The 19322-nt window shown below is 37.4% G+C and overlaps 1 protein-coding gene across 4 annotated transcripts in view; it reads right to left on the bottom strand.

The window, feature by feature from the left end:
* Positions 1-1016: 1016 nt before the first annotated feature.
* The window catches only part of ntrk2 (neurotrophic receptor tyrosine kinase 2), a 99060-nt gene continuing 80754 nt past the window's right edge, over positions 1017-19322 (bottom strand). For all 4 annotated transcript variants that reach the window (XM_023343473.1, XM_023343475.1, XM_023343474.1 and 1 more), the window contains 2 exons: positions 9609-9767; positions 1017-7620 (listed from right to left, as the gene is read on the bottom strand). In XM_023343473.1, coding sequence (XP_023199241.1) covers positions 7435-7620; positions 9609-9767 — 345 coding nt within the window. In that variant the 3' untranslated portion in view covers positions 1017-7434. The remainder of the gene's footprint in view (positions 7621-9608; positions 9768-19322) is intronic.

Below are 19322 nucleotides of genomic sequence, written 5' to 3'. Positions count from 1 at the left end.
AACCTCTTGTTCAATTTGCTTGTACAACTCCCTGCAAAGCCCTCAGACTGATCCTAATTTATAAACCAAGCAGGTTTTCTTTTTTTTTTCTTTAAAGACACTGGATTTATGTTGGGATTAATAGAAACTGAAAGAGGTAGCTTTGACTCTATTTCCCTGTCTCACACTTAGAGTGCATCTTTGTGCTATCTAAACTTTATAAAGTATGAGTCAGAAGTTTAAAGACACTCATAATAGCCATAAATAAAATATAAATTTGAGTATTTAAGTGTTTTTTTTGAATGGTTCTATGTAGGCAGTTGCTAAATTAAGTCCTTTTTACAGCTTTTTACTTGGACACAATAACAGGACATTTATCCCAAAAATAAAATAAAAATAAAGGGGGCTAACAATAAGTTTATATGACATCACAAAATCTCATCCATGTTAAAAATTTGTAAATTAAGCTTGGAATCATAGTCTGTACCAAAGAAAAGCACCAATTTCAATCTACTCTACTGATTCTGTCAGGAAGATTGGCCAAATATTATGCAAGATGCTCATCGAAGGCAAAGAACATTAAAATTGAACTTTCTATGAGGAATTTATCTAAATATTACCAGGGGTGAATGTATATATTTTTTTGAATAATTGTATAATTATGACCCTGTTTGATTTAGAAAAATCTACAAATAAAAATCATGTATCCTAATTTCAAGTAAAGATCGGGTAAAAAAAAAAAAAAATCACTCAGTTGTTGTTGATAATTATATGCTGTGTAATCATTTGGCCATGGAAAAAGTCACATATCAATGTGTTTTTGATGTGTTTGCATCAAAAACTATGTAAACATATCACGCTAAGACCAGTGCACCTGCAGCCCAGAACTGTGTCTCTACACATCTTATTATTATTATTAATAAATACGTACATTGATTTACTTTTATGTTAAACTTTACTTTAACTTAAACCAAACCCCTGACATAATCGGTCCACTTCAACCACACACGTAAACACACGCATTCACCTGGAGGATGTTTGATGTGACATAAGAGGTTTTATTAATTACATTGTATCACAACGAACAGACTGGTCCACCTTCAGAAAAAAGGTCACATAATTATTACCTTCATCATCATCATCATCATCATCATCATCATCATCATCATCATCATCATCATCATCTTCACCATCATGAATAAATACTATATTATTATTTCCATCACTCCACTATAATCTGTCCAGCTTCTCTCTGGTGTGTAGGTGTGTGTGTGGGAGGGAGCACTAATTACCCATTTGCTAAAAAAAATACAAGTAGTTTGAATTTGCAGTCTCTAACTAGAATTGACGTCAGTGTTTTGATAGTTGCATTCCTCCATTTTCATATCTTCGTGGATTCAGCAAAACAATTTAAGTGCAGAAGAAAACCGTAGAACAAGAAAAAGAGACTATTTTTAAATCACAGGTTAGATCTTCCCCTTTCTCTCCAAAAAAAAGAAGAAGCTGTTTTTATGCATTACATTCTTCTAGGTACTCCAGAGCATCCAAGCACAAAAGTAATCTGAGAGATGACCTTTCTGATATTTCAGCTCGATTAAATCAAAGTCTGATGTCACGGTTGTGTGAGAAAGAGAGTGGGGTGTGGGAGCATTAAATGTGATGTGGATCAAAACATTTCTAAAGTTGTGAAGTACATATATATTGTACTGGAAATGCACCCCCCAGTCACAGAGTCTGGCCAAAAATACATTGAAGTAAGGCAACGGGGCAGGAAAGATTTCTCTAGGTACTGTTGTTGATATGCTAGTGTGAAACCCAGGCTTTGATAAATCGAGGCAAAAAGAAGGCAAATTTGAGCTTTTATAAAAAAAAAAGGGTACGACTGATTCTATTAATCATAGCTGCCATAAAAACAACCACATTTCCATGCGATGGTTTGCAGTTATTTATCATGAAATTGGCATACAGCAACAATAAATCAATTTCTGCTTCCTGTGTTGAGTCTTATGACATTTGAGCTTGGATTTAGTCTGAATGGTGCAAATCAGCCAGCTTTTTACACACACCCCCACACGCCCACACACACCCCTACACACACTCACCGAAACAGAATAATCAAAAGCTGTACAGCTTCCCTGGGGCCACTGAATGTCATTTTTTTGTCTTGGCTGAGCCTCACCTACCCAACTAGCACCCCCTTGATTCAAACATGAAAGACTAAAACAGTTTAGTCTAAATACTGGCACAGTCTGGGACACACCAGTTAACAATGCTTATTTCTTCCAGCAGCTTATTCACATTTTTTACATAAATTCTTGTTCATTCCTCTTGCTGTTATTTTACAAAAAAAAAAAAAAAAAAACATAGAAAGAAAAAGGACAAAAGTAGCACTTCTAAGAACCGGAGGTTAAGACTATCACATACAGTATAGGCAGCATAGAAGAGGAAAAATTGGTTGAATAATCTATCATACAGTAGGTCACTTGATAAAGAGAGAGAGAGAGAGAGCGTAGAGAAGTCTGTGATTGTCAGTCCCTTCTGTCTGAGGTTCCCATTCACACAGCAGATGTTGTTTTTACTTTTTCCAGGTTTTTTTTTCTGATCAGAGGCATTGGTGCAAAGACTGCCGATCTGTGCAGACCCATCTCCTCCATCTCTCGCTGTCAAAACATCACCCCTGCCAACGTCACGCAGTTCATTATTATTAAAAACGAGAGAAACAAACACAGCAGGTAAGTGCAGAAACAGTGCTGGGAGCTGGGGAGCTGCTTCAGTGTACGCTACTCTTTTGACATCAGAAGTGTCCGTACGCACTGTATTTATTTTTCACAGTTTTTTCCAGCTTACACACCCTGCCCTCTGTTATTGCACAGAGATATTGTGTGTCGGGTTTTGTTTTGAGTGTGGTTGGTGTGCTTCAGCAGGGACGGATTTTTTTATTTATTTTTTTCTTTTTAACCCTGTTAGCATGCGCTGTCAATGCTGCAGCCATTAACCCTTGCAGTTATTCTGACAGGTGAGAATAATTTTGGAAAAATGTCAAACTCAATCGACATATGTGACAGAGTGGTGAGATATCCATCCCTGCTGCAGTGAACAGTGTCCATGAGGACAGGCTCGGTTGTTATCAAGAAGGAACGGGATGTAAAAATACCCACACACTCAAGATTATCTTACACATTTGTGTAAACATAATCATTAAATTCAAATTCAGTTTGCAGTTGCAAAAAAGGCAACCCTAAAAATAGAAAGAAACGTACAAAAAGGTTTACAAGTTTATAAATTAGATAACAGGAAATCAAATCCACAAACATCAATACCATCAAGTGCTGCAGTTAAGTAACAAATAAAGACCTATTATTCCAAATGAAATCTCTACATCAAATCAAAATGACCGTAAGTGAAATCGCATTGGTAATGACTTTTAAATATGTCTGTAAAGAGTAAAATATGCACAAGTAAAATGCAAAAGCAAACGTTACATGTGTTTTCTTGCATGCATGTGAGCTGTATTTACAGTATGTCTGTAAGCCAGAGCAGAGCTGTAGGAGGAGTGAAGTGGTTCTGCTTTAACAGGATGTGTGATAGATCGTTACAGATTATTCTCAGTTTGTTAGTACATACTATATGTATGAGGAGTGAGGCAGCAGGGTTTCTGCAAGTATCAAGACCTTTCAGTAGTCTTTTCAAGTCATTTATGATTTTAAATTAAGATGTATATGAAAAACAACCTAACTTATATTGAACGTACTTTAGAGTATAAACAAGTTAAATCTAAATTTGTCAACATAAATGTGTATCTTACCTTAGTGCCTTTGCAATTGTTATAAACCTCAAATACCTTCCTACAGCATACCGTAATCTTCATAAAAATTATTTCAAAGCTTCAGATATCAAACCAATTTTTATAAAGCTGAGTGTGGATGCTTCAATAAAAAAGTAACTACAGTTCTGTTTCTGGCCTAACGACTTTTTGGCAAGCAGCAACAAATTAGTTCATTGTTGATAAAACTAAAACAATCTCTTTAATTCATACCAGTCCAGTTTTTGATCACACCTCAGCAATGAGAGAACATTAGTGAAGCTTTTAAATGTCAATGTGCCTGACGTTTGTTTGTTGTTTTACTGGATCTTAACACAGCTGATCCAAACATTACTGATCCACTAGTAAAGTAGGCGGGTGTGTCTGGTACTTTCCTAGATTGGTTCAGATGTTACTCACCAGACTGTGATGACTTTGTTTCATTTGTTAATTATAAATCTGCAATCAAAGATCACAAGTGGACAAGTGGAGTTCATCAAGGTTCTATTCTTAGGCCACTTTTCTACTTCCTTTCCATTCCTGATTCAGATTGTAAACTAATCAAACATTGTTTTTACCATAATGTTTGCTGATGACACACAGCTTTGTGTCTCATCATATCACCACATTTCATCATAAGCTTAAAGCCAGTGTGTCCATAATTTTAATGAGTGGTAGTCAGAATTGTATCTATATTAAAGCAAATCAGTAAATTGGCTGTTGGTCCCAAAAATAAAAGATTAGTGGTCAGCAATTAACTAGAGTATCGGCTAAAGATCATAGAGCGTACAAGAAACCTAAGCATCATTAATGACTCGGATCTACATTTTAACAAACTGGGTAACTTTAATTGTCACTACTGGTCTCTGTTAAAAAATTAGTCAGTGGCAGCTCATTAAAAATGAGGCAACAATCCTGACCAACAGAGGAACATTTAATACATCACACAAAATCACAAGTCACTGCACTGGTTCCCAGTTTGTAAAAGAATAGATTTTAAAATCTTGTTATTGGTCTTAAAAGTATGAAAATATTTGGGCCAAGATCATTTCTGAGTTGCTATTCAGGGTACATAATTTAAAACCTTGACAGTAAACAGGTTTATCAAGTCATTTTATTGTGCCTTAGGTATTTATTGGTTTATTTTCTTTCTTTCTTGTCTCTTTATGCAATGATTTTGCTTTGTATTTCTTTCTTAAATATCAAGTATATAACTTGGTACTACTACAGATATACTAACAAACAAAAATAAATCAGTTGCATTTAATTATCTAAATATAAAATTATAAGTTCAAAGGTAAATTTCACAAGCATAAAACTTCCACAGGTTTAGGAGGAAGGCTGAATGTCTGAGGACAAATTCCTTGCCATAGGGCTTATTGCTGTCCTGCATTATAGGGTTTGAAGTTTTATTATGGCATAATAACACAATCTAGACAACCAATCACAAATACATTACACATTTCCACATGATAAAAGAAGCTGATGAAAGTTAAGGAAACAATAAATGAATGAAGGTTTACATTTAAGACAAAACAGTGTTTAATTTAAGACCTATGGAAAATCTGACTTCATTAAAGAAATTTTAGGACTAATACATTTAAGACTTTATAACTTTTTAAGACCCTGCAGAAACCCTGGCCTGCATTCAAGTGTGTGGCTGTGTGTACTGTCTGTGGTTGAAGGCAGCTGTAGGAATGTGAAGGGAGCGTAAAGTTGAAGTTGTGGCTTACAGAACATCTGCTGGCCATAGTAATGATGGATGTTCACACTTCTTTTTTTTCCCAGAGGAGATTCTCACTTCTCTCCCTCCTTCATTCTGCTAAGTCTGTCTCCAGTCCCTTTCTTTTTACTTCCCTGCTTCCCCTCTGTAGTCCACTCAATTGCTTTCCAGGACGCATTAATACATCTGCCCGTATTCCTACGCGTCGCCGCTCCTAAATCCGGCGAGCCTAACTGTTTTCTTCTCCTTCACCTTTCCATCCCTCCATCCCTTCTTCTCGGCCATAAAACAATAAGTCTTGAATGTCTGTGAGGAGACTGTGCTAATGGAGCCCATTAGCTGTAATGAAATATACATTACACCATTACAGGGGACGGGGCCCGGCTAAAGCACTGCACCGCTCAAATAATAAAACATGTACAATTCAATTTCCTTCTCGGCCCGTTTTGAGTGTCTTTCAGTGAGTGGGGGTGGGTGGGTGTGTGGGGATGCAGGGATGACGGGATGAGGTATACCATTGATGTGTGAGTGTGCTCTCGTGCGCACCCCCTCTTACGCAGATGTGGTTTTCAAGAATGTCTGAGTGCTGAGAGCTTTGAAGATTTAATAGGGGTTGACCAGATGAACCACACCTTCTACAATGCAGTCACCCACACATTTGACCATGGTCTGACCACTTGATACCCAAACTCCCTCAGCAGCCTTTACGCTACCCAACCCTCCACACACCAACCCCCAATCTCCCCCAACACTGTGATTTTGCGATTGTCGGACAGCTGCGGACAAATGAATCAATTGACCTCCGACACAAACGCTTGACATCACAAGTGGAGCATCTGTCGCTTTGGAGGTTTGGGGTGGAGTAGTTATCGTATTACTCTGCTCTGTATGACTTTGCATCTCAGGCCTGAGGAAAGTAAAATGCAACAGATAACAGTTGTAAAATGCAAACCCATGAAAGTGAGTACCTCAGCATGATGTCTGAAATCTCTTTTCACCACAGTAGTCGGTTGCATCTGTGTTGTCACCGATTGTTTTGTGCATCAGCAATATTGGCCATCCAGAAATGATCTCCTCAACACACCTCTTAATTTCAATAGACAGGCAAGGAAGGAGATTGTGTTTACTTTTCTTTCCCTTTCTGGCCATTGTTGTGTCACGCTCAATTTCCCACATGCGTACTGATGTCTCAATCGTTGCGTTTGTAGTTCTGCTGGTTGACTGCTGACTGTAATCCTCATTTTAGAGAGGGAGACAGAAAAAAAGACAGACAGGGCGAAAGAGGATAACACAGTGTCTTAACGGCACGGCATCTCGCAGAGCCGTTTCTCCGGAAGTGTCCCATCAGTCTCCTATTTACAAGAAAAATGGTCGGAGCTTCCAGAAATTCCTCCTCCTTCTCTTACTGCTCCGCCTTGAGTTTCCCAGATGTTCAAACATGGCCTGTTGTCTTACAGGCAGCAAAGGGATAAGTCAATTAATTTCAAGTCTTATTCATCAGTTTGTTTGTTTGTTATTTTATCAGTTAAGCCCCAGCGAGTTTAAAGCATCTGAGAAGAAGTGAGAAGCTTGAAAGTTAAATCACTCCTGATAAAAGTCTCCTTGGTGAAGAAGCAGAACAAATTGGATTGCACACAGGTGAAGAAGTTGGTCGGTGGGAAAGAGGTGATCAAGGGAGGAGTTGAAGGAATATTTTTTGATTGCCATAAAGTGAGCTTCACGTCCTGTACAGTTACACATTCTGCATACACATACACACGCACGCACACACACCCCCACCTGCATGAGCATCAAACGCTTCAGTCGGAAGTGTCCCAATGCCCACTTTGACTCACATACACATGCATGCAAAATTTAAATGCACATATACATTTAAATATATCCCCACACACAGCTTGCGCACACACACTGCGTTTCATCCTCCTCTTGTTCAGCCCAGTATATCCAGATAAACAGGTGAGGCCTTGGCCAGATTAAGGAGTAGGCCATGGATTTCTTTAATGTTGAGTCTCATGTGTGGTTCTCTTTGCCAGCAGCCCAGCATCAGGTCATACACCTCTTTGGGGCAGGTTCTTGGACGCTGCAACACCCGACCTTGAGTTATACACTCGATCACCTGCAGAGGAGAAACAAACGAAGATCCAGAAACAGAGACATTACCTTCAGCACAAGTTGGGTGGTTCATTTTTAGTATTTAAATCTTATACCTATACAAACGTAAGTTCTCATTCCCTTTTTGTCAGTTTTTAATATCAAGATACAAAACAATCTGCCAGCCTGTAAATATTTTCCCAAACCTATTCAGACCTGTGAAAGGTTTAAATTAAAGGTTCAACTCTCTGGACACAGAAAACATCTCTTCCACTCTGAAGACAAACTTCTCCAATTTCCATCTGTGCAAAGTTCACTGAACAAGATAACGCCCTAAAGTTGTCACCTTGTCACAGGTGCATATAGTAGAAAAATGTTATACTGAATAAATAATTCACTAAACTCTTAGCATAACGCAGAGGAGTAACTATCAAAATGCAAACTTGATGCTGAAAGCAAAAGTCTGCGCTTCAAACATAAATTTGCATTAACTTCATTGGCACCTAATTTACTGCTTGAGCAACAATTACGTAAATACACAGCAGAGTGTTAAGTTGAATAAAGGAATAGATTTCTGTACCCAAGAGAAGACTAAAGTTCTCCTCAGCACAGAAACTTATTTTTGTTTTCCATTTATAAATGATCTGCATTTTTGTTATTCTAGGAAATAACTAAGCTTGTTTTTATTTCCTCCAGCATTAAATGCGCCCTGTTCTTCTCATGCAGTGAATATCACTTAATGACTTTCATTAGACCACTAGAATCAGCTGTGTTTCGCAAATTGCTAGATATAAAAGATCTAATCTGTTTTAAAGTTATCATTTTGGTGAGCAATCAGCCACAGAGTCCTCCCTCGTTCTGTGATTGGTATCAGATTAGATGAGCAAAAAAGTATTTGATATGTAATTGAGGAGCAGAACTCTATCTGATATGTAAAAGATATCTGAGTGTCAGACTGAGGTCAGAGGTGTTGACCTTTAAAACTGCAGAGAGTTTCTGGCTCATCACAGTAAAAGGAGACTGCAGTCTGGGGTGAAGGTTAATTCTTGGATGTAACTGGAGTTGAGAGCACCATTGTCTTAACATGAGGTTACAATTTAGATGAAGGCTGAAAAGTTCTAACACATATTATTTTTATTAAATCAAGTTTTAATCCAGTGGGATTCCCATTTTTGTTTTTAGTTCACCTGTAACAGTTCAGCTGCAGCTGCGGCCTACCTCAAAGTCTCAGTTTTACTACTTTGAAACATAAAAATGTTGCACTGAACTGAAGAAAGAAGAACTGCTTGTCCAGGAGGAGTGAATGCTACAAGTCAGTTTCTCAATAAAATCAGCTTGGGTTCTTTAGATGGCAAACTATTTAGAAAATTTGAAAAATGAACTTAACGGTTTTGTTTAGGAACGATTGAGAATGTATGTGATTGATTTGTCTGTATGATTGACTTTTTAAAACACCTTGAGATAATATTTGTGGTTGATTGGAGTTATATACTAGATAAACTAAATTGATTTTAATTTTCAGTTGGATTATGCAATAGATTATGGTTAATAGAGAGGAAAGAGCAGAGCAACAAAGGAAGGTAATTCTGTCTAAAAATGCTTTTCTTTAGGTGTTAAATGTCATAGTGACAGTTCGAAGAACTTCAAAGTGATACGACTTAGATTGTAAAACATGAAAGGAGACACAGGCTCACATATTCATGAAATCATACCTATGAGACACTTCCCCACAAAACTAATAAAATATTTAGATGTACTTCTACAGAGGGGCTGTTTCATCACACCTTGTGGCTACAACATCTCGGTTGTCATCACTTATTAAGATGATAGCGCCCCACAAAAAAATTGTACATATCTTTTATCTATACCGGCATTGTGTACAACGTTCTGTTATCTTTAAAGGTTTCATGTCGGAGCACATTATATTCTCACTTTAGATATGTGTCTAAAAATGTGTTTAGAACTTGATATGAAGGAGTCAAACAGACAGAAGAATAAGTGTCTTTGTCTTACCTCATTATTGGAGAGCTGGTACCAAGGCTGCTTCCCGTAGGTGAAGATCTCCCAAAGAACGACTCCTAGACTCCAAACATCGCTTTCTGTGGTGAACTTCCTGTACATGATGCTTTCAGGGGGCATCCAGCGGATTGGCAGCATGGTATGACCTCCGACCTTTAGAAAGCACAAACACACACAAGGAAATCAAAGTCATTTGAAAATGCATTGAGCAGACAAGAATGCAACTTAAATAACTAACTTAATCTTAAATGGGTAAGCCGTTAGTATATCAGTCTTTTATTGTTTTCAAAGCAAAAAGCAATTTTAAAACACAAAGAGTCTTTGGAGTCACGTCTTTGAGACAGATGTCATGTGGATGGATGTGTATTGAATTGCAGTGCATGACTACCTGTTGTTTTAAACAGAGAAAAGATTATTTCCTTTGCAAAAAAGAGACATTTTTAAAGAGAATGTGTAGAATTGCTGTGTGGCTGTTTATTGGACATATACAGTAGAACAGAATGGAGTGAGACGTATGTTCTCCAAAAAAGAGAAAGAAAGTGAAGAAAGCAAGAGATTTGTGATAGCAAACAGGTGAAGATAGTGGATTTCGTCTCTCTGCTGGCAATACATTTTAGCATTTGTTCATGAAACAACTGGAAACTTGACTTATAAAAGGAAGAAGCCAAAGTTAATGGTTGAGACCAAAATGCAAGTTAGCAGCCAGATCACAGTGGTGTTGGTGGAATTTTTCAGTCAAGTAAATATGTTGTTTAATGATGGTTTTGAATTTTTATGTATCCACTGTCAGCATAAAAAGTCTCTTGATGAGTGATGATTGTGTTTAATAAATAGATTAGGTGTCAGTCTCTCCCCAGTCTTTAATTAGCTGAACTGAGAACTTGTTTTTTTTCTTTGCAGTGTCTGAGCTCAATAAATGACAGACTGTGTATCCGTATTTCAACCACCATTCCAGTCACCACTTGTGTATCTTCAACTCAAACTGAATTTAGTTCGAACTTGAAATGTTGTTAGTGAGAAAACTACCAAGGACAGACATAATGAGTTTAAGTGGCGTGAAAGAGGGTGTTCTTAGAATAATACCAGTAATGGAAAGCTACATTACTTCAACACATTAAACCCTATAAAAAGGACAAACAGATTATATGTAGAAAAAAATCACAGAAAGGGCTGCGAGCTTGCTTCTATTGGAGTGGTAGTACCCATCTGCCTAAAAGTAATAATGCTAGTCAGAACTGGAACGAGAATTACACTGTCTGAATGCTACAAGAATTTTGTTTTAACATTTTATCACAAATGTAAAAGACTAATGGCAAACTTAAAACTTACTGTGTATCAAATTTGTATATATCTTGAAAACTATTCTATTCTATGTCATCATCCTAAAGCTTTTCACATGTTTCACTGTCTTGGTATACTCTCAAATTCAGCACATTTTTAAAGTAGAGCTACAAACAGTTTACTGCTGCCCGAGGCATTTCAGTGACTTACATTTGGTAGCTTGGTGAAACAGATTGCATCACTCCTGTGACTGTAGCAAGCCAAACCAGCTGAGAACTCACTGCTTTGTATGGCGTTTCTCCAAACAAAGAGAGCATTCACACTTCAGTGTATTTGCTGGTAATCTCCTCAGGAGGGGACAGATATTTAGCAAGTAATTATGATTAGTGGGTAAATGTGAAACATTATTTGTCAATGATAAAATGTGGGAACCAGTATGTGGGAGACAGTAAACAGTCAGCAGCTACGCACTGTAAATTGCTTCAGTAGATTTGCAAGCAGTTATTTAATTATATACTTTAAGTTGTACTCTGGAATAAGAAGATACAGTGGTTGATGAGGAGCAGAAATGACGGGCTCTCTGTGAGACAGCCGGTCATTTTATTATGCTCTAATCTGAACTCAGCCGGTCGAGTCTGTAACGTTGTCAAATTCATTAGCTGTTTTTATTGTTCATGAAGACTGACAGTTCATTTCTACTGAGACTTCATGCACTGCTGTCAAAGGCTTGGACCGGCTTGGTCTGGCTGAAGATCATTATTGTTTACAGCTCAACTGAAGATAAAAGGTATTTTATGGACAAACTCACATGTTTCTATTTAATAGTTCAATTCATCTACAAAGAAATAATCTCTTCCTCCATCTCTTCCACTTCCTTTCAGGTTGGAAAACATTCTACATAACCATTTATAGATGTCTGTGTTGCTGTATGATGTAAAAAAAAACAACAAAAAAACCATTCAAACACAGTCCTTCCATCAGATAGGCAAATGTTTTACATCCCTTTTAGAGCACTAAATGCACTTTTCGTCTATCTGAATCAAGCTCAAACAGGGAGAAGAAAAGTCATGTAACCAGGAAGAAGTCAAACATGTTTCAACAACTGATGTTTGACGGAGATACCCCAAAGCGCAACAAGCTATCTAGCGACACAAACACATTATTCGCTCTGCTGATTGTGATCTGCATGACTGAGAGGTAATCTGCCCTGAGTTTCAACAGATTTAAGCAGGGCTGGATCACACAGGATTCATGTCGGCTTGTTCAACATGATTCAGAGGAAAAGGGCAAGAATAGTGAAAGAAACAGATGGGAAATAAGAACAAGATAGTAAGGTCCTAAATATTTTCAAAAGGTTTAGCAGCTCAACTAAATCTTCACCCCAAACTGCAGAACTAAAATGCAGCAGTCTTTTAAAAAAAGCTATTATCAAAGGTACATTTGGGTTGGCTTCGGTATAAAAACTGTTAATTCTCATTTGTGGAAACAGAATGCACACAATCAAAATTTTTAGCATGATCATTAAACATTTATGTAGAACTTTTAGTTCTGTCTTATTAATAATTCAGTCAAATGGTCTTAAAAAATAAAACTAGATTTTTTAAAATTACATGATTAATTATTATCCAATATTACACACAAATTCAAATTGATAAATACTGCATCTCATATTTAAACTTTCTGAGAGAGGATCAACGTTTCTTTTGTTTAAAACAGGCGTCGCTATTTATATATATATATATATAAATGGTGTTACTGTTTGCAACACTTAAGAAGGAATGTTACAAGAAAAGTTTGCTCTGGTACAAAAAAACATGCTGTGTGAGTTTCATCCTGAAGACAAGAGGATTTTTAGGAACCTCACGTTCTGTCAGGTCTTTGAATAATGTGTATGCTGAATAGTCCATGTCTACTGGGATCAAAGTTGTGGAATTTAGTGTAATCATGTTTATTTATTTCCATATTTAAGGATCAAAAAAACATCCAGATGTAAAATATCAATTCTTAGGGGTAAGGTATAATTTTTCAACAAGTCTAAAAAATGTGATAGCCAAATCACACAAGACTCTGTGTCAAATGTGTAGTAAGGAAATACCACAGCAATGATTTATTATGACATCATTTTTTCCATAAACATGAGCTTAGTAAAGGCATTTTCAGTCTTTTTCCAACTTCTGCAGAGAAATTTCTGCAATTATAGTGACTCAACTACTAATTGGCCAATAAGACTGCAGGAGATATGGTCACTATAGCTATTTTTGAAATTCTTTTGTAGGAAAGCTAAGTACCTTTGACCTTGTCTCTCTCAGTGGTTTGTGAAAATGTTCTCCCTCACTGAAGCTCTCCTCTACTTTCACTCTTTTCTCCAAACAGGAATCTACCAACAGAACCGTGCTTCATTGCCCTGCGCAGATAGCACAATACATTTTCTGAAGTTTACGCCTGTTATTAACGGTCTGTCACTCTTCTATTTTAGTGAGTGGGTTATTTAATGCAGTCATAAAATGTGCGCAGTCACATAGATAGCCATCAGGCCCAGTTTTACATGGGAGGAAACATATCTGCCGACACCTTGGCAGTTTTTACACTTCATAACCAGGGCTGGCTCTTTCTGACGGTGAGGCTTTATGTTCTCCTCTGTATTTGGTTGTTTGTATAATAAATAGCTTACATTATGCGACTCCTGTACATAAAGCATTTTCTTTATTTAAATGTGAGCTGAATACATTTTCTGTGACTAAGATGGTCGTTCTACTCAATTTTAGATTAATAACTTCATGACTAAAAGTACACGCACTTGTAGTCCCTTATCAGTTCACCCAGACTTTTGCAACATCAAAATAAAGGCACTAAAATTATTTTCACAGTTAACATGAAATAAGAAAGACCTTGCTTCAAATTCAACTTAAATTTAGAACTACCAGCAAAATAAAGGCATTTGATGTACTATACATTCTTCAGTTTATCTTCAGGTTTACAGTCAGTCCTATTCCAACTGGACAATAATCACAAACAAGCATCAACACTGATTATGGAGCTGATAGAAAAAGTTAAAGTTAAGCTACTGAAACGGACTCAAACCTCAACCCAGCACCACAAAACCAAACCGATCTTTATTTTTAGATAAAAAGAACGGTCAAATGTACAGACAGAATTATTCCAGCACCTTTTGTAACCAAAGCATGTTGTGTCTCTGGATATTGCTAAGGTACATTTATCAAAATACTTGTGGAAGTGTATGAACCTGGATGAGTAAATTTAGAGAACTATATATATATATATATATATATATATATATATATATATATATATATATATATATATATATATATATATATATATATATAGGCCTGTCACGATAGCAAATTTTGCTGAGCGATTAATTGTCTCAAAAATTATTGCGATAAACGATAATATTGTTTGAAGATCTTTTTACACTGATTTAATGGAAATGATGTAATAATGCATGCGATTTCTTGCCGAAGATAGATGCACTTTATTTTCAAAAGAACACTAAACACTGGAACTGATAAACAAAATAAACAAAACAACCAAAAACAAAAATAAAATGGATTCTCAGTCTCCATTAACAAAAAATGTACTGGAAAAAAAACTAAACAACATAAAGCCAAAGTGGAAATAAATACTGCATTCAACCAAAAGACTGCACATTATGAAGTCTGTATATTATGTTGCCCTTCAGCAATAATTAGATTTAAATAGAGAAGATGGGCACATCCGCCTACCTGATGCAATAATTCACACTACATGATTTTTTGCTCCTATGTTTCCCCTTACAACAATCTTAAAACGTTGGTCTTTCTAAGATTGTGTGGTGTGTTATGGTAGATCGTTGTTGCCGCTCCGATCTAAATCAGGGTTTTTTCCCCGACTGGGAGCTTTAACTACACCTGTTGAATGTGACAAGTAGCCAATCAGAAAGCGCAGATTCTCCTCTGCGCTTTCTGAGGGGAAATTACAGAAGGGAATCCCAAACAGCTGACACGGCGCAAGCCGAAGTCCAGCGGACATTAGAGTTGATATGTGGAAACAACATTAATGTTTATTTAACATGCAAAGAATATAGAAATGACAAGAGGAGGAGTTGGAGCGAAATTGCTACAGCAGATGATAAACCCGGTAACTTTTCAGCTGTTCTTCGTTAACGTGACGTAAATAGGTTATAATGATTTTCATTCAGTCAGGACTGACACTAGCCACATGCATTGCAGGTAGGTTGTAGTAAATCATTGATTAATGCCTGGTTTTAAAATTAGTTAACTGGACTTGTAGCCATTATTTTGTGCCCATTGTTGGACACCACACGGCAGGAACGAACCCGATCGAACCGTTATACCTAGGATTTCTGTCGGCTAATGTGTGATCTGTCAGGTTTTGAAAATGGGCCGACAATCGGCCGACAGCTCTAAGATCGTGTCGTGTGCGCTGGGCTTTACACTGAGGAAATGAGGAAGGGAGGAGTCAGTGGAGAGCACCGGAGTTGAGCCCTTTTTCATTCAGTCTCATTAGCTGAAAGAGAAAAAGGTCGGAAGAGACGATAATGCCGATAATTAAAATGATGTCGATAGCTTTAATTGATCGCACGATTAACTGATTTATCGTTTATCGCGACAGGCCTATATATATATATATATATATATATATATATATATATATATATATATATATATATATATATATATATATATATATATAATTATTTTTTTAAATAAAAAATCATCTATATTATCAATCCAAACCAAGACAGAACAATTTGCATAAATCCTCAAAAGATAACCAGATTAGCAGCTAAGTAAAGAAGTGTTAGCATGGTAGCTTGTTACATCCTTATAGGTAAAATATTTTTTTAGCTCTGTTGATTTCTGAGAGCTCATTGATGCATCTGGTCTTGCTCATACCCGCTAGTGTTTTTGTTTTATTTATCATGGCTAATAATTTCCTCTGATGGCTTGAAATAATATTGAACTGCTGCACAGAAGTTTTTTTATGCTTGTTAAATGTGGTTCAGATATGTAACCCAGATGAACCTGAAACTCCAAACCAATGATCAGAATTAAAGAAGCTTTGCATTTAAGAAGCAAAGGATCAATTGTCTCCTCAGGATATTCCTTGCATAGACAACAAAAAGAGAAATGATGGACAATCTTCTGTGAAAAGCTACAAAATGGTAGAATAAAAAAAAAGAAAACAACATTGAGGAGCCACAAAAGGGAAACTACAGATTAATAGTTTTTGTCAACCACACTCCATACCAGTAAGTGGCGGTAATGCTACTAACAGTTTGTTGCCAACCGCCGGTAAAACCAAGAAGAAGAAGAAGAAGAAGAAGAAGATCAAATATTGAGTAAATTGTGGTTACAGTGATGCAGTCTTAAGACCAAGTCTTTGCAAGGACATCTCCCAGTATGTGAGCTGCTTTGTTGTTGATCTCTGCCTCCTCTGTTTTCAGTTCCCTTCCTCGCTTCCTTCAGCCCACCTGCCATTCCCTCCAACACACTGTTTCATAAATATTCAGCAGCTCAGCCAGACCTCTGGCTAGAGTTCCAGGAAACCCCAAAAAAGGTAGAAAACCCCCCAGCTCAAGCATGTGATCTGGACTGCAAATTCCCTATAGCTACGGTACCTATGGTGACAGTGTGAAGTATTATGGGATGTGTTGTCATGGGGACCTGTGAAATCTACCCTACTCCCTGTTATACAGGAAATTTAATCTTTTTCATTTTATTTTTTGCCATGAAAAAAATACTACTAATAAACTATAATTAGTTTCTATTTTCATTTCTTTCTATTTTAAGACATTGACTTAAATAATGGGTGTCCAGTTCCAGTTCTCAAGTGTCAATGTTCTGTCAGTTTTAGGCCCCGTTTACACGACCACAGTTCCTGGTGAGATGGAAGAGTTTTGTTGAGTTTGTACTGCACACTTACATGAAACCACCGAATGTTTTCTCTGACAACGGCACAGTTTGAGAAGGTGTTCCAGAGTGCTGGTGTCCGTTGTCTTGTAAAAAGAATAAATGGATCTTTTCTTTCAGGGAATCCCTAGCTCACAACACAACTGCTTCCTACAAGTAGAAGAAACTACTGACAATGCTGGTGTTACTACAATTCGCGTTTCCCCATCAGATACGCGAATCGACGTGCTTTCAACTTTATTTTTTAAATACATGCGCATTTAGTTTCAAAGAATCTAGCACCAACTAGTGGCGTGGCGACGGCATTACACTTCTTCAATGTGTGTCGTTACTGTGTAAACAAAGATTGTAATTAAAATGTAATCATGTAAACGTGTTAACAGAAATGAAACAAAAATTCAATTTTCGTTGGATCGTTGTCATGTAAACAGGGCCTTAGATTTGCATATTCTACAAACCCACACCAAAGAGAAGAAGATTTCAAACCATTGCTCTTCCACTCCACAAAGTGCACTCCATTGTATTGGTTTATCATATAAAAACTTCATAACATATTTTGAAGTTTGTGGTCATAATGGGATAGATTATGAAGTTGTTCAAGTGGTATAAATACTAACATTTTATAGAAAAGCAGTAGGCACAGGCCAAGAAATGGATGCAGAAATGGAAACAGTTTATTTCTGGGATCTTCCTTCTTTTAGAAATGTCAGTTGTTTCATTATCATCATTATCATTATTGTTTCATCATTTCATTATTAAAATGTCACATCTCTAAGATTTTATGATGTGCCCAAATGGCACCCCCATGGCAGCCATTTGGGGGTTGCCTAAACACTACCTCCCACAAAGCGGCACCAGTTTAAACAAATCTCCTCCTTGGAGCTGAAGTTTCCAGCCGAGATTCTGTCCCACAGACCACCGGCCCTCCATAACTCTCCTACTGAGCTCCTTAGCAGCAGCAACAATCAGCAAACCTGGTGAGACTGTGTGTTTTCTGAGAAATTACTTCTCAGTCCAACACTCCTTAAATAACATAATGAACGAACATGGTTGCAATGACAACCTGAAGGTCAAGGTTGGAAAGAGCAGGAGCTTCTTAAAGAGACAAACAATTTCAAGGCGTTAAATTGGGAAGATAAATTTCTTTTAAGTTATGTTTGATATATATAGCATTTTTAGAATTGAAGGTGCTGATTGTGCTGTGAGATGGCACTATGGCACTTTAGAGATACTCTGACTCGGGGGAAATACCCGTAAATGTGTTTTAAAATCCACTTTGAAGGAAACTAAAACTGTAAGATGGAGTACACCCACCATCAATGGCACATCGATCCACACTGAAACATTTAGATACCCTGAAATATGGCTGAAGGTTTGATACGAGGCAGTGCCCATCAGATTCATTGTGTAACAGGGGATTCGGTGACGTCACTGCACCCCCTTCATTTCATCGCCTCTGCTTCTATTTCCACACACATGCATGCGTGCTGAGAGGTGGGGGGGGGGCTGAGCTCCAATTCCTTTATGACTCATCTTTGCTCCCGTCTGACGCAAGAGCATGACTGGGTCCATACACACTACCTTCCCACACACACACACACACACACACACTAACACACACCTCCATCTCTTCTAGGTGCTGAGATGCGACCGCCATCCTGAAACTGCCCCTCTGCTGTGCTGTTGTTCTCCTCTGTATTTATTTTGTCATTCTTTCTGTCTCTAACAGAGACCCTGTTGCAATTTCTGCTTTGTTTTGTCTCCTGTATGATGCCTTTTCTAGGCTGCTGAGCCTCTAAACTCTTCCTTCTCCAAATATGTCCCTTTATCACCCTATTACTGCCTTTTCTCTCCTTTTTTGTATTTGTTAATCTATTTTCTCCCCTGTCTGACATCTCACTTTTTCCTCCCTTTTTTCCTCCTGCTGCTTTTTGTCCCATCTCGTTCCTCCTTTCATCTTTTTACTGCTGTCTCTATCCCTCCTCTCCTTCTCTCTTCCTCTACTACTGCCTCAGCATACTAAGCAGAAGTTCTCTGATTACTTTTCTTCCTGAGAAACGATGAATTCAACTCCAGAGCTCACCGCCACTACCTTCACCCGCTACCCGTTGCCATGGATACAGCCTCAGCACTTGGCATTATTGAGGAAGGGGTGAAAGGAAGAGGGAGGAGGAGGTTATTATGTGTTGTCACACAGAGACCGTACTGAAGAAGCCCACTCAGAGATTTCTTTTCCTGATGCGTTTAATTTTCTAAATACAGAAATAAAATAAATAAATAAATAATATACCCAAATGTTAGGTTGCAATGCTCAATTGTCTCCATTTTGACACTGCAGCTGTACTTTGTGTTCATGAATCAATTACATATTACAAAGCATAATTTATCTAGCTAATATACTACCCAGTATATTAGCTAGATAAATATGCAGAGTTATTACTTTGGAACACAAAGTACACTGAGCATTTCCTTTTCTGGACTCAACAAGAAG

The sequence above is a fragment of the Xiphophorus maculatus genome, chromosome 12 (genome assembly GCF_002775205.1).
Source record: "Xiphophorus maculatus strain JP 163 A chromosome 12, X_maculatus-5.0-male, whole genome shotgun sequence".
Classification (NCBI taxonomy): Eukaryota; Metazoa; Chordata; class Actinopteri; order Cyprinodontiformes; family Poeciliidae; genus Xiphophorus; species Xiphophorus maculatus.
The sequence above is the reverse complement of the archived record's forward strand: the minus strand, read 5'-3'. Positions and strand labels throughout refer to the sequence as shown.